The sequence below is a fragment of the Papaver somniferum genome, chromosome 2 (genome assembly GCF_003573695.1).
Source record: "Papaver somniferum cultivar HN1 chromosome 2, ASM357369v1, whole genome shotgun sequence".
NCBI lineage: Eukaryota > Viridiplantae > Streptophyta > Magnoliopsida > Ranunculales > Papaveraceae > Papaver > Papaver somniferum.
The window spans coordinates 88,878,057-88,891,007 of record NC_039359.1 but is presented as its reverse complement, the minus strand read 5'-3'; the positions used below and the strand labels follow the sequence as shown (position 1 = coordinate 88,891,007).

The 12,951-nt window shown below is 39.0% G+C and overlaps 1 protein-coding gene across 4 annotated transcripts; it reads left to right on the top strand.

Annotated features, from left to right (window-relative positions):
* Positions 1-9,544: 9,544 nt before the first annotated feature.
* On the top strand, positions 9,545-12,476 carry LOC113348337. Of its 4 annotated transcripts, none has more exons than XM_026592059.1 (4): positions 9,566-9,758; positions 10,579-10,635; positions 11,139-11,370; positions 11,963-12,476. In XM_026592059.1, exons 1-4 carry the CDS (start codon positions 9,676-9,678, stop codon positions 12,251-12,253), a joined length of 663 nt encoding a protein of 220 aa, XP_026447844.1. In that variant the 5' UTR covers positions 9,566-9,675; the 3' UTR covers positions 12,254-12,476. The 4 variants fall into 4 exon arrangements, with proteins under 4 accessions (XP_026447845.1, XP_026447844.1, XP_026447847.1 ...); XM_026592062.1 differs by having other exon boundaries at positions 9,622-9,758; positions 10,507-10,635; positions 11,963-12,405; XM_026592061.1 differs by having other exon boundaries at positions 9,631-9,758; positions 10,493-10,635; positions 11,963-12,405.
* The last annotated feature ends 475 nt before the right edge of the window (positions 12,477-12,951 follow it).

Sequence of the window (12,951 nt, the reverse complement as noted above, 5' to 3'; positions counted from 1 at the left end):
GTCTCGTAAGAAGTGGAAACGGTTGAGTAAATGGAAGAAAATGGTAACGGGTAATGCCTGGAATTGATGTTTCCATAATGAAGGAAACGTTTCACCATTAATTCTTGTATTTACTAACCGCCCCACCCTTATGACACTTTCCTGTAACGGACGTAATGTACGCCGCACGCTGTAAACCGCCATATTAATACCCTGATGAGCATCCCCCAGTTTGTGACATGTTTTGATGTATCGAGTGTTTTCCTGGAAAACGTGTAGCATGTTTCTACGTGTGGCGTAGACAAGTTGGTGACGTGACCAAAGAATATGCATCGTAGCCAGGTTGGTGCCGTGACCAGAGAGTTAGCATCGCAGCCAAGTTGGTGCCGTGACCAATATTTAGCATCGCATCCAAGACATTTACACGAGTTGTTTGGTGGCAGGTTTGTACGGATGAGATATGCATCTCAGGAGGAAGGGTAGCCGTAGATTTTTGCAACCCTTCGTTTGTCAACCAGCGACATGGTTGCAGCGCTTCCATGCTCTTGGCACGACCAAATTAGGGTTTTAGCGTCGTGGCCAAGAGATTGCCACAAATCGTTTGGTGGCAAGTTTGTATGGCTGAGATTCGTATCTCGGGGGGAAGGGTGGCCGTTGATTGTTGCAACCCTTCGTATGCATCCAATGACATGGTTTAGGCGCGGCCGAGCTAGGATTTTGGCGTAGTTTAGGCGCGACAGAAATAGGGTTTTGGCATAGTTTAGGCGCGGCCAAAATTAGGTCTTGGCATTGGGCCAAAAGTTTCCATGCGTTAGGTGGCAAGCTTATACGGCTGAAATTTGCATCTCAGGAGGAAGGGTGGCCGTTCATTGTTGCAACCCTTCGTTTGCAACCAGTGGCATGGCTTAGGCGTCACCGAGCTAGGATTTTGGCGTAGTTTAGGCGCGGCCAAAACTAGGGTATTGGCATAGTTTAGGCGCGACCAAAATTAGGGCTTGGCATTGGGCCAAAAGTTTCCATGCGTTCGGTGGCAAGATTGTACGGCTGAGATTTGCATCTCAGGAGAAAGGGTGGTCGTTGATTTTTGCAACCCTTCTTTTGGCAGCCAACGACATGTGGTAAGGCCGGCATGGCTTTGGCATATTTTAGGCGCAGCCAAAATTAGGGTTTTGGCAAAACCGTGATGTTTGGCCTTGGGCCGGAAGTTGCCATGCGTTAGGTGGCGAACTTGGATGGATGAGATCTGCATCTCAGATGGAAGGGTAGCGGTTGATTGTTGAAACCCTTCGTTCGGCATCCAGAGGCATGTGTTAGGGCCGACATGGCTTTGGCATATTTTAGGCGCGGGAAAAATTGGGGTTTTGGCAAAATCGTGATGTTTGGCCTTGGGCCGGAAGTTGCCATGCTTTAGGTGGATAATTTGGACGGCTGAGATATGCATCTCAGATGGAAGGGTAGTCGTTGATTGTTGCAACCCTTCGTTTGGCAGCCAGCGGCATGTGGTAGGGCCGGCATGGCTTTGGCATATTTTAGGCGCGGACAAAATTAGAGTTTTGGAAAAACCGTGATGTTTGACCTTGGGACGGAAGTTTCCTTGCGTTAGGTGGCGAACTTAGACGGCTGAGATCTACATCTCAGATGGAAGGGTGGTCGTTGATTGTTGCAATCCTTCGTTTGGCAGCCAGCGACATGTGGCAGGGCCGGCATGGCTTTGACATATTTTAGGAGCGGCCAAAATTAGGGTTTTGGCAAAACCGTGATGTTTGGCCTTGGGCCGGAAGTTTCCATGCGTTAGGTGGTGAACTTGGACGCCTGAGATCTGCATCTCAGATGGAAGGGTAGTCGTTGATTGTTTCAACCCTTCGTTTGGCAGCCAGCGGCATGTGGTAGGGCCTGCATGGCTTTGGCGCGGAGATGTGGCTGGCATGGTATGCCATTGACACTTTGGTGCGGCTGGCATGGTGGGCATGCCTTGGCACGGAGATGTGGCTGGCATGGTTTGCCATTGGCACCGTGGTGCGGCTGGCATGGTTGGCATGCCTTGGCGCGGGGATGTGGCTGGCATGGTATGCCACTGGCACTGTGTTGCGTATGGCATGGTTGGTATGCCTTGACACGGAGATGTGGTTGGCATGGTATACCATTGGCACCGTGGTGCAGCTCGCATGGTTGGCATGCCTTGGCGCGGAGATGTGGCTGGCATGGCATGCCATTGGCACTGTGGTGTGGATGGCATGGTGGGCATGCCTTAGCGCGGAGATGTGGCTGGCATGGCATGCCATTATCACGGTGGTGCGGCTAGCATGGTTGGCATGCCTTTGGCGCGGAGATGTGGCTGGCATGGCATGCCATTGGCACGGTGGTGTGGCTGGCATGGTTGGCATGCTTTTGGCGCGAAGATGTGGCTGGCATGGCATGCCATTGGCACTGTGGTGTGGATGGCATGGTGGGCATGCCTTGGCGCGAAGATGTGGCTGGCATGGCATGCCATTGGCACTGTGGTGTGGATGGCATGGTGGGCATGCCTTGGCGCGGAGATGTGGCTAGCATGGCATGCCATTGGCACTGTGGTGCGGCTGGAATGGTTGGCATGCCTTTGGCGCGGAGATGTGGCTATCATGGCATGCCATTGGCACGGTGGTGCGGCTGGCATGGTTGGCATGCCTTTGGCGCGGAGATGTGGCCGGAATGGCATGCCATTGGCACGGTGGTGCGGCTGGCATGGTTGGCATGCCTTTGGTGCGGAGTTTTGGCTGGCATGACATATAAAAAAGGTACCCGGGTAATTTTATGCAGACATGTTGAATGGTTCAATAAATGTGCTAGTGGCGACATTATTACTCAAGTGTGACGTCACTGGCTGACTAAGGTTTTACGACCTTCACCCTAAGCTAAAAAGCACCATCAACATTAAGCTATCCGAAACTTGACTTAGTAGACTCGAAATCAAGATATAGTTTTGATCACCTAACATTGACAACAAGCTTGAGATATCAAAACTTGTAGGTTGAACCCAGCAGTGCTCTAACACGTGCTAATATCTCACTACTAATGAGGTTTCCATATTTTAACCTCTGATTGAGGATGAAGGTTATATATAACAATATCATTATCTCACCATTAATGAAGTTTCCATACTTCAATTATTAATCGAGGATGAAATTGGTACGTAACACTATTATTATCTCGTTATTAATGATGTTTCGATTTTTGTTTATCATTGATTCATCTGATTATTGCTCAAATTGATATTATACCAAAAACTTATAGAGATTATCATCCATTAATGAGAATAAATCAACCTTCACGATAATCAACCATCAAATATGGAAAGAAAAATGTAAGGAAAGCTAATTTATGAAGATTAATAGGTTATTGATAATCAGAAAATCTTTTTTAAGTAGAAGTATTTATGGTCGAGTTATTGGTCGCCTAAAAATTCCACGAGGCGCCAAACTCGTCAAAATGGTATGACTAAGGCATTGTCTTATAAAGCAGCAAAAAATTGGGTCGGTCATGCGCGCTACCTGCGACTCGTGCACCTTTGGAGCCTAAGCAAGTGCCCAAAGCGCCTTTTACAACATAACCCTTTAAATGTCAGTTCTAAGAATTTCAATAATATAAATTACTTTAACTTCAGCAACAACTTGAAAGTAACAATCTAAAATGGTAATGAGTTTTCCAAATTCTTGTGGAAGAGAGAAATCAACATTCCATAACTCAACTCCAATTTTCCTTAACCTAAGATTTAAAGGGATCATTTTGGACACTGCAAATTGCGGTGTTTGCAACAAAGAAGATGATGATAATGAACACTTTTCTTTAACTGTGCACTCACATGATGATATGGCTTTACTTCATAAAAAATTCAAAATTTCACGGGTCATGCACAAGACTCTGGTGGACAACTTCATGGATTGGAAACATAGGCGACCTACAAGCTCGAAATATCAACATTTGGAATCTTCTCCCTCATGCAATAACTTGGTCGATATAGATGGAGAGAAAATGTAAAGTCATTATAAAGAAAACAAGTTAATAGATGATTTAATTCTAAATATAAAATCACTTCTAGTATTTTGGTCATTTGACAACGACATGTTCCACCTGATCCTCGTCATAAGCTTATGGGTAGAACTCAACTCTAAAATCGATCTACAAGTTGAGGGAATCCATAGATTTATATTCTACACCAACTAACAATGTGGAACTAAGGTCCCAACACCTCACCACGCTTCCAGACCGAACGTCCTCATTGGCCCACTCTATCGACACTGGCCCGGTGGTAGTCCCTTCTTTATGGCGCTTCACTCAACTACCAGTATTCATCATGGTGACAACGACGCCCACATATAGGTACTCCAAAAGTTAAATTCAATCTACTAGCCTATAGGTCAACCCTTCTATAAAGCAGGCTTGGGTATATAGGTCACCCATTCTGTGGAGCGGACTTAGGTAATGGTGGTTGGCCTTGATATAGATATAGGCCCCCTCTTCCGTGGAGCGAGCTTGGGTCGCGATAATTGACTTTAATACAAAATGTTAAATACTCCGTAAGCCCATAAATATAACTCAATTCTAAAATCCGTCTACAAATAAATGGAACTCACCGATTTATAAACTACCAAATTATACCCCAACTAAGTAACATGAGATTGATGTCCCAACATTAAACAAATATTCGGTTTAATTGGGAAACTATTATAAGTTAGCCTTTGGCTATACCAAATTTTCCTTTTCAGTGTGATCCTTCTTTTTCTCAAGAAAAATAAAGGAAGGAAAACACCACTTGCATATTAGTTGCAAAAAGCACTCCCTTACCCCAACACAAATACATGCGATTCTCAAAACCTATACGGCATTTAATTGATTGATTTTATTTTATTTTTTCTTTTTTTGCGTGAGATTTATCATTCAGTCTCAACAAAATTCTCTGTTTTCGAGAAAACGATCTGTAATTTCAATGGTATACATCATGGTTATAAATTCAGGGATGGAGGCAAAGAAGCTTCTTCACATTAGTTTTTTTTTTATATACGAAAACACCTTATATTAAGCAAACTTAATTTACATAACTTAAACTGATAGATTGTTGATCCTCCTATACAACTTTTTTGAAAAAAATTCTGGGATATCACAAGAGTATTCAAAAGAGGATCTATCAGTTTTAGAAGTTTTATCTATTAGATGGGCATCATTGTTAGCTGTTCTCTTTACATGACTTACTGAAATCCAAGAAAAGCAAGAAAAGCTAGAGAGTAGATGTGGTATATCTTCAATGATACCAAAATTGTTCCACTGAACTGAAGATTTTGTGTTGTTTATGGAGTTAATTACATTCAGATTGTCACCTTCCAAAATAACTTGTTGAAGATTGCAATGTCTAGCCCACAGTATAGCTTCTTTCATGGCTAGACATTCTGCATTTTCTGGATCTATTCCTCCATTGAAGTATCTCCCTCTGATGGATCTGCAACTACCTGTTAAATCACGATGATTAGCCTAATAGCATATTTAGAAGTGTCATAATCAAAAGAAGCATCAATATTGATTTTAAGAACACCACTGGATGGTGGAATACACTCTTGCTTCTTTTTCTGTTTTTCTAAAGAAGTAACAGCTACACATTGATTTACCATGTACTTGATTGAATGAAGTGTAAAGAGAATATTCTGATTTTTGTTCTCAAAAACTTTAGCACATCTATTCTTCCATATAAACCATGCAGTAGACATAAGAGTTATGACCCAATGATTCCAAGCAGATTTATCTATATCTTTAGTGAAGTTAAACCAGCTAGATATCCAGTCACCCACTTCGATATTTTTACTTTCTATACTAGCAATATTCACATTCATCGCAATACATATAGATTTAGAGTGATCACATTGAATAAGCAGATGTTGTAAAGTTTCCTCGGCTTGAGAACAACATGGACAAATTGGATTTATACCAGGTTTATAATTGCTTAACTTAACTCTTGTTGGTACAATTCTCTTCAAACACTTCCATATGAACAATTTCACCTTGTGTGGAGCTTGAAATTTCCATAGTTTAGCCCAGTTAATATTTGTAGTACTTCTAGTACTTGAGTCTGAGTTAGGAGAGGCAGTTAAAGCTCTATAAGTATCTTTTACTGTGAAATCTCCAGTTCTATTAGGCTCCCATATTAACTTATCTGAACCATGCTGACTTACATACATTCTCAAGATTAAGAATGCAATATAATCAGTAAATAAATCCATTATGAGTTGTTCATTCCATCTTCTTGGATTTTGTAACATGAGATCTGAAACATAAACAATCCTAGTAGGTTCTCTAAAGGAGTATCTTGGAGTTGGAGGTGAATCAAGACCTATTACCCACTTATCATACCAAACTAAAATTCTTTCCCCATTCCTTACATCCCACCTGTGAAATTTATTAACATAATAAAGTCCTAATTCTAAACCTTTCCAGATCTAAGAAGAATTGTAAGGAGACTCTTGGAGATGTAAGAAGCTACAGTAAGGAGAATATTTAGCCTTCATAATTTGCACCCACTGCCTGTTATCTTCAGTACAAAGTCTCCAAGCAAGTTTAATTAAGAGTACAATATTAAACTTTTCTAAGTTTCTGAATCCCAATCCTCCTTCATTCATAGAAGAACAAAGAGAATTCCAAGCCACCAAATTTTCCCCTCTATTAGACTTATGACCCCACCAAAATTTTCTCTGAGCAGAATCTAGTTTACTAATTACTGTTTTAGGCAGTTTGAAACTACTCATATAATGTGTCGGAATCGAGTTCAGAACAGACTTCACTAAAGTTGTCCTTGCAGCTTGATTCAGAGTTTTCGAACACCATCCCTGAAATCTATTATCATAAGAATCTTGAATAGATTTAAAGGAACTTGTTTTTGAATTACCCAAAAGAATAGGCAGACCCCAGATATTTATCTGAGGAACTTAGCTGTTTAACTCATAATTTCTCTGTGATAGCTAATATTTCTTTATCTGACACAATCCCTGTAATAAAGGCTGGCGATTTTGAAAACTTTATTAACTGACCAGAGAGCTCACAGAAATTTTGCAGACAATGCTGAATTTGTTGAATGCCATCATTATCAGCACGAAAAACACAAGATGCAATCATCGGCAAACAAAAGATGATTCACTGGTAAAGAGTTTTTCGTTACTTGTACTCCATGCAATAAATTATGCAACTCAGCATTTATTAGTGATCTAGCTAGATATTCCATGGGTATTATGAATAGGTAAGGGGAAAGAGGATCCCCTTGCCTAAGTCCTCTAGTTGGATTATACGGCTGACTGATACTTCCATTTAAACGAATTGATATAGTTGTTGTCGATACGCATTGATTGACTAGAGTCCTCCAGTCTTCACAAAAACCCAAAGAGGATAACATTTTATCAATAAAAAACCATTCTACTCTGTCGAAAGCTTTCGACATATCCAACTTAAGAGCCACAAAACCTTGTTTTTTCTTAGACTTCTTCATTGTATGAATTAACTCATGTGCCATTACTATGTTCTCATTTATGTATCTCCTAAGTACATAGGAAGATTGAGTTGGAGATATTATATTCTCCATTAATGGCTTCATCCTTGTAACCAAGAGTTTGGAAATTATCTTATAGATTATGTTACACAAACCAATTGGTATGTAATCACTTGGAGTTGTTGGATGTTGAGACTTGGGTATTAAACATGTAACTGTGTGGTTGATATTGGATGGCATAGATTTGGTGATGAAAAATTGTTGCACTAAGTGAACAATATCGCCACCTATAGTAGACCACTGAGATTGAAAAAATCCTGCTGGAAAACCATCTGGACCCGGTGAGTTCCAACTAGGAAGGATTTTAACCACAATATAGATATCCTCTTTATAAGGAATGGAGATTAACATATCATTTTCTTCCTGAGTAATGATCGGATTAATTACATCAAACGAATCACTCTGAAATTGAGGATTAGAGGACTGAGCTATTTTGGAGAAATGGTTTGTAAGAAGAAATTCTAGCTCCTTGTGAGTGTGAAACCATTGTCCTCGATCATTCATTAAAGCAGATATGTGATTTCTATCTCTCCTTCTATTTGCTAAAGAATGAAAGTAGGATGTATTGTTATCTGCATCTCTAATCCAGCGATCACCTGACTTTTGCTGCCAAAAATCAGCTTCAACTTTCTTCCAGTAATGCAACTGTTGGATAGTTTGATGTATTTTTTTCCGAATTTACATCACTATACTGTTGATTCTAGAGAGAAGATAACCTATCTTTTAAGTATTTGATATGATTTGCAATCTTTCCAAAATGATCTCTATTCCATTTTGAAAGCTTACTCCTAGCATTACAAAGTTTCTGAGATATATTCTGATTTCTTTCAGAAGAAGCCCAAGAATTTGTAATGACATCGACACACTGAGGGTCTCTAAGCCAGCATATATAAAATTTCCAAACATTCCTTGGCTTAACAGACTCCGATTCAGAAAAAAATAGAATAGAACAATGATCTGATCCTAAGAATGGAAGATGCAAAAGTTTTGAATCTGGATAATCTCTGATCCAATGAGAATTACAGAGAGCCGTATCAATTCTAGCTCTCTTATAACCTTTCCCATTAATTTTATTTGACCAAATGTATTTACTACCTGAAAATCCCAAGTCCATGAGACCAGTATCATTAATCAAATTACTTACCCATTTATCTAGAGAATTAATACTAGAAAAAGCTTCCCCTTTTGACAAATGAATGTTCAGATCACCCAAAACTACCCAAGGTTGAAAAACATTTTCACCTAGTTCCTTAATAAATCCCCATTGTCGTTGTTTTAAGTCATGATATGTAGATCCATAAACGCAGGAATGGACCCACTCTTGCTTGGAAGGATTAGACTTAATCAATAAATGGATTATATTATCCTTACTACAAACAACATCACAAGGAAAACCATCTTTTCACAACAATATTATGCCTCCAGCTAAACCCAAGGAACTAATAAAATGAGAATTTGGATAGTTATATCTCTGAACTAAAATTCGTGCTTTGCCTATTCCGATTTTAGTTCCGACCAGAAAAATAATATCTGGATCATGCATCTTAATAATATCCCACAAATAATTTCTAGCGTCTTTACCCAACAATCCTTGCACATTCCACCATAAAACTTTCATTTTAACAGAACTAAGAGAATAAACAGAAAATTTACTAAATGGAATGAAGTTGTATGAGAATTTATAGCCAGTAATTAATAAGCATAAATTAGTAGCAAATAACTGTGAAAAGGTGTTAAGTAAAGAATTTACCTGGCCGCTTCACATTAGTTGAATCCAGTAATGAAGCTCTCATACGATACAGTCGAATGAATGCAGTGAGGGCTTACAGGGTCCGCAAGCAGGTCGTGACTAAATAACCTGCGCCCTAACATTTTATAATCAGTACCAGCTAGCCCCGGCCAACTGGGGGACAGGCGGATATCCACTATTGACAGCCGGCGGATATCATTGTTTAATCACTGTTAGATGAAGGTTATTATAGTAATATATAAAATATCAAATAATGAAACCAGAAAAGAACAACTTCAGAACTCCGGAGTCCGACTCTGGTTATTCCTCGATACAACAAAAAAAAACACAACAACAAGAAGTCTCTCTCCGCCCTACTTTCCTTCCTTTTCCTCTTTCGCTCGGAATGGCAGGTTGGGGTAGCAAGTACACCGCATGGGCTCCCAGAATCTACTTCTTTCTGATTTTCTTGCAGATCCCTCTCTTCAGGTAGGTCATCGTAAATTTTAACAGAGAATTTTGTTATTTTCTTAGTTATAAAAATCAATTATTTTTCAATTAATCTCAATATATGTTAATCGAAATTCCTCTATACTAAAAGTGTCTCTTGAAGAAATGTGTTGTTATTTCGTTAATTTAGATCTGGGTTTTCGTTAATCTACTTTCAATGTAACCAATCTGAAAATTCCCATCAGAGAATTCTTGAAACAGTGTATAGTGCATTAGGGTAGAAGTTACAGAGAGAGTTCAATGGTCTGTGTACAGAATCTTAATCACATTCCGCTAGAGACATACTTTTTTAGAATAATTTGAATTGGCAGTAGATGTCTTATTGGTTTAATCTTGAAAGAAATAGGAGTTTACTTTTGCGTATATTGTTATTCTCTTGCAGTTGATGCCCTTTCGTTGGAGCTGATTAGAAGCATGCACATTGTTTCTTTTCCTGATAAGATTCAATTTTTATCGCATTCTTCTATTAGAGGTGTCACCCCAATTCGATCTACGTTCAAAATATACTAGGGGCTTCATAGCTCAAATGCTAGGCTTTTTGTGAAAATTTAGAATCAACTTCAGTTGTTGATCTTTGGATATTTTTTGTTTACTGTTGCTGATCTTGTTAGATAGAGAATCGTTTTTTGATGGTTTCTTTATGACAATAGAATAAGTTGTATCTTCTGTTCCTGAGATTTTCTACTTGTTGGTGCTTTTACTAAATTTGTTAGGTTGTTCCTAGCAGTAACCATGCAATACTTCTTTAAGACAACAACAACTCGTTTTCTTTGATTTCTGTAATGTTGCAATTCTCAAGCTCTGAAGTTTGCGCACACACAGACACACAACTCCTCCACCTGACATTACTTAAATGGTGAGTGGTTTGGATTTTATCCAGCTCTCTGGATGTTTCTTTTCATTTTCATAATATATCAATCCCCCCGTGTACCAATATTTGTTTTTTTGTTTATTTTGGTTACTTTAGAGTTTGTATGGCCTTGTGTAACTATCATATTTTTAGTTGGAATAGTTTTATATGCACTCTTTGCAACTTAGAAAGACACTACACATTTTGGTGAAAATTGTGAAACTAAGAGGAGATAGTTTGCTGTTGTACTACCTACACTTTCGCATAAGATTTAGAGCTACTTATCTGAATTTTCTGTTATAACTTTATGAATAACCCAAAAAAATAAAATAGAAAATACTCCTACAACTATTTCTTTAAACTTGCTTCACAATCATCCAGTGCATTGGATCTCAATTAGGTTCTCTCTATGAGTACCGCCAGTACTTTCTTTTAACTACTTTTTGCTAGTATCACTAGAGAAATGAATGTTAACGACTTAACATAACCTGGATTGGATATTTGAGCAGGGTTCCTTCTCGGTCCGGGATGTGCACAACACCAATGGAGGTGACATCTTCTCAGTTGATTGCAAGTGAAATCTTCCCTGCAAACGTAGTGAAGGCCATGATATACCCTGGAGCCGTGGCGCATGGACTCGTCAAGAATATGACAGTACCAAGTTGGAACAACTTATTCAACATCTATAACCTTACTGACGCCAAGGAGTACTCGCCTGTAGCTGACCTGCAGCGTCTAGAGGTTCTGAAATTCAACTTCCCGTTTCTTCTTTCCAGTTTTAAGAATCGAGAAAACATCACTGCATGTATGTCAACTGCAACAGGATCTAGTTTGAGAATCAGTATCAGTTTTTTAATTCCTAGTATATCTTTCCTGCATAATCTATTATCCACTAGATTCTGAAATTAGGAATCTCTGTTTGGTCTATGTTTAATACTCATTGAGGTAAAAAATATGGAATTTCTTGAAATGCCTGCTCTTACTAGGGTTTTGGTTACTTCTTAAATTGCTATAGTGACGATTTCTAGGTCAGTTGTTGTTGCAACACTTGTTAACTGTAATATGGGTTAACTACTTGATACTTGTTGGGAGAAGGGAAATGGTTTCGTTGGTTGTAGAAACATAGTCTTACTCGTCATTTATCACGCGAACTTTCAGTTCCTAAATTTTGGTTTAGGGAGTCACATAATAGGGCAAGGGGCAACTAGCTAGTGCAATTTATCCTACTTATAGTATACCGAGTTTAGAATTAATTGCTTCTACGATAGCCAATATGTTATGATGTTTTTTCTATATAATCTTACTGTCATCTCCTTTGATTTTTTTAATGCAGGTTCTTGCAGGAAGCTACTTCTCTGTGGCAGGAGCTCTTGTAGGTCTCCTGAAACCTGGAAGAATGAGCATGTTTGGAACACTCCTTCTGATTTGGGGTCTTGTTAAGGAAGGAATCCTTGGGAAACCAGTGAACACAGATCCTGCAACAGCCGTTTTTGTTTATCCAACAATGTTAATTGCACTTGTGTGTGCTTTCTCATCTATAAATTACACAAAGCCCAAGAGAAGTAGCACTGTTAGGCCTGTTGCAAAACCTATGCCTGGTTCTTCAAAATCAAAACTAAGATGAAATGATAATGCTAGTACTGATGCAATGGCGTGTACTGTTTAAATTTTAACCTTCGAATATCATTTTTTTTCACTCGTCACCTTGTGTACCATGAACTCTACAATGTAGCTTTAGTTAGAGATGATAGAGACGTAGTTATTTCTGTTTTTGTATCTGAAAGTTCAACTATCCTGGATATGTCAAATATTTGTTACTACTTTTATTCAGTTCTCTCAATTTTTCCCCCCTTGGTTTGTTTCATTTTGATCCAAATCATATTTTCTGATAGTTCAATAACCATTGAAGTCAGAGTCTGGTGGTTTTTTTACTCGGTTTTTTTTTTTTACTCGGTTCAGAGAGAGAGAGAGACATTTACGTCCTTCGTCAAAATTTTACTCGGTTTTTTTTACTCGGTTTCTTTACTCGGTTTTTTTTTACCATTGAAGTCAGAGTCTGGTGGTTACGTGACACTTACGTCCTTCGTCAAAATTTGTACGCTGTTCTTTTTTTTTTTGTTCGATACACATTATCTGGATTGTTGAGTGTATGGGAATCGTAGCATTCAAAGAAGCTTTGATAGTTTCATAATCTAAACTTAGTTGTTTAGGAACTTGTTTAATTCAATGTGCCTGCTGTACAAACCCTTTGTATTTGTTTTCGAAGCTTCAAATTGTACCAAGCCCACCCAACCACCATCGTGAGAAATGAAGCTTTCGGCG

Excerpts from the sequence above, each read along its gene's own strand:
- LOC113348337 (XM_026592059.1), top strand. The coding sequence starts at position 9,676 with ATGGCAGGTTGGGGTAGCAAGTACACCGCATGGGCTCCCAGAATCTAC. Across the intron at positions 10,636-11,138 it reads CACCTGACATTACTTAAATG|GGTTCCTTCTCGGTCCGGGA; the intron begins GTGAGTGGTTTG and ends ATATTTGAGCAG. Across the intron at positions 11,371-11,962 it reads CTGACCTGCAGCGTCTAGAG|GTTCTTGCAGGAAGCTACTT; the intron begins GTTCTGAAATTC and ends TTTTTAATGCAG.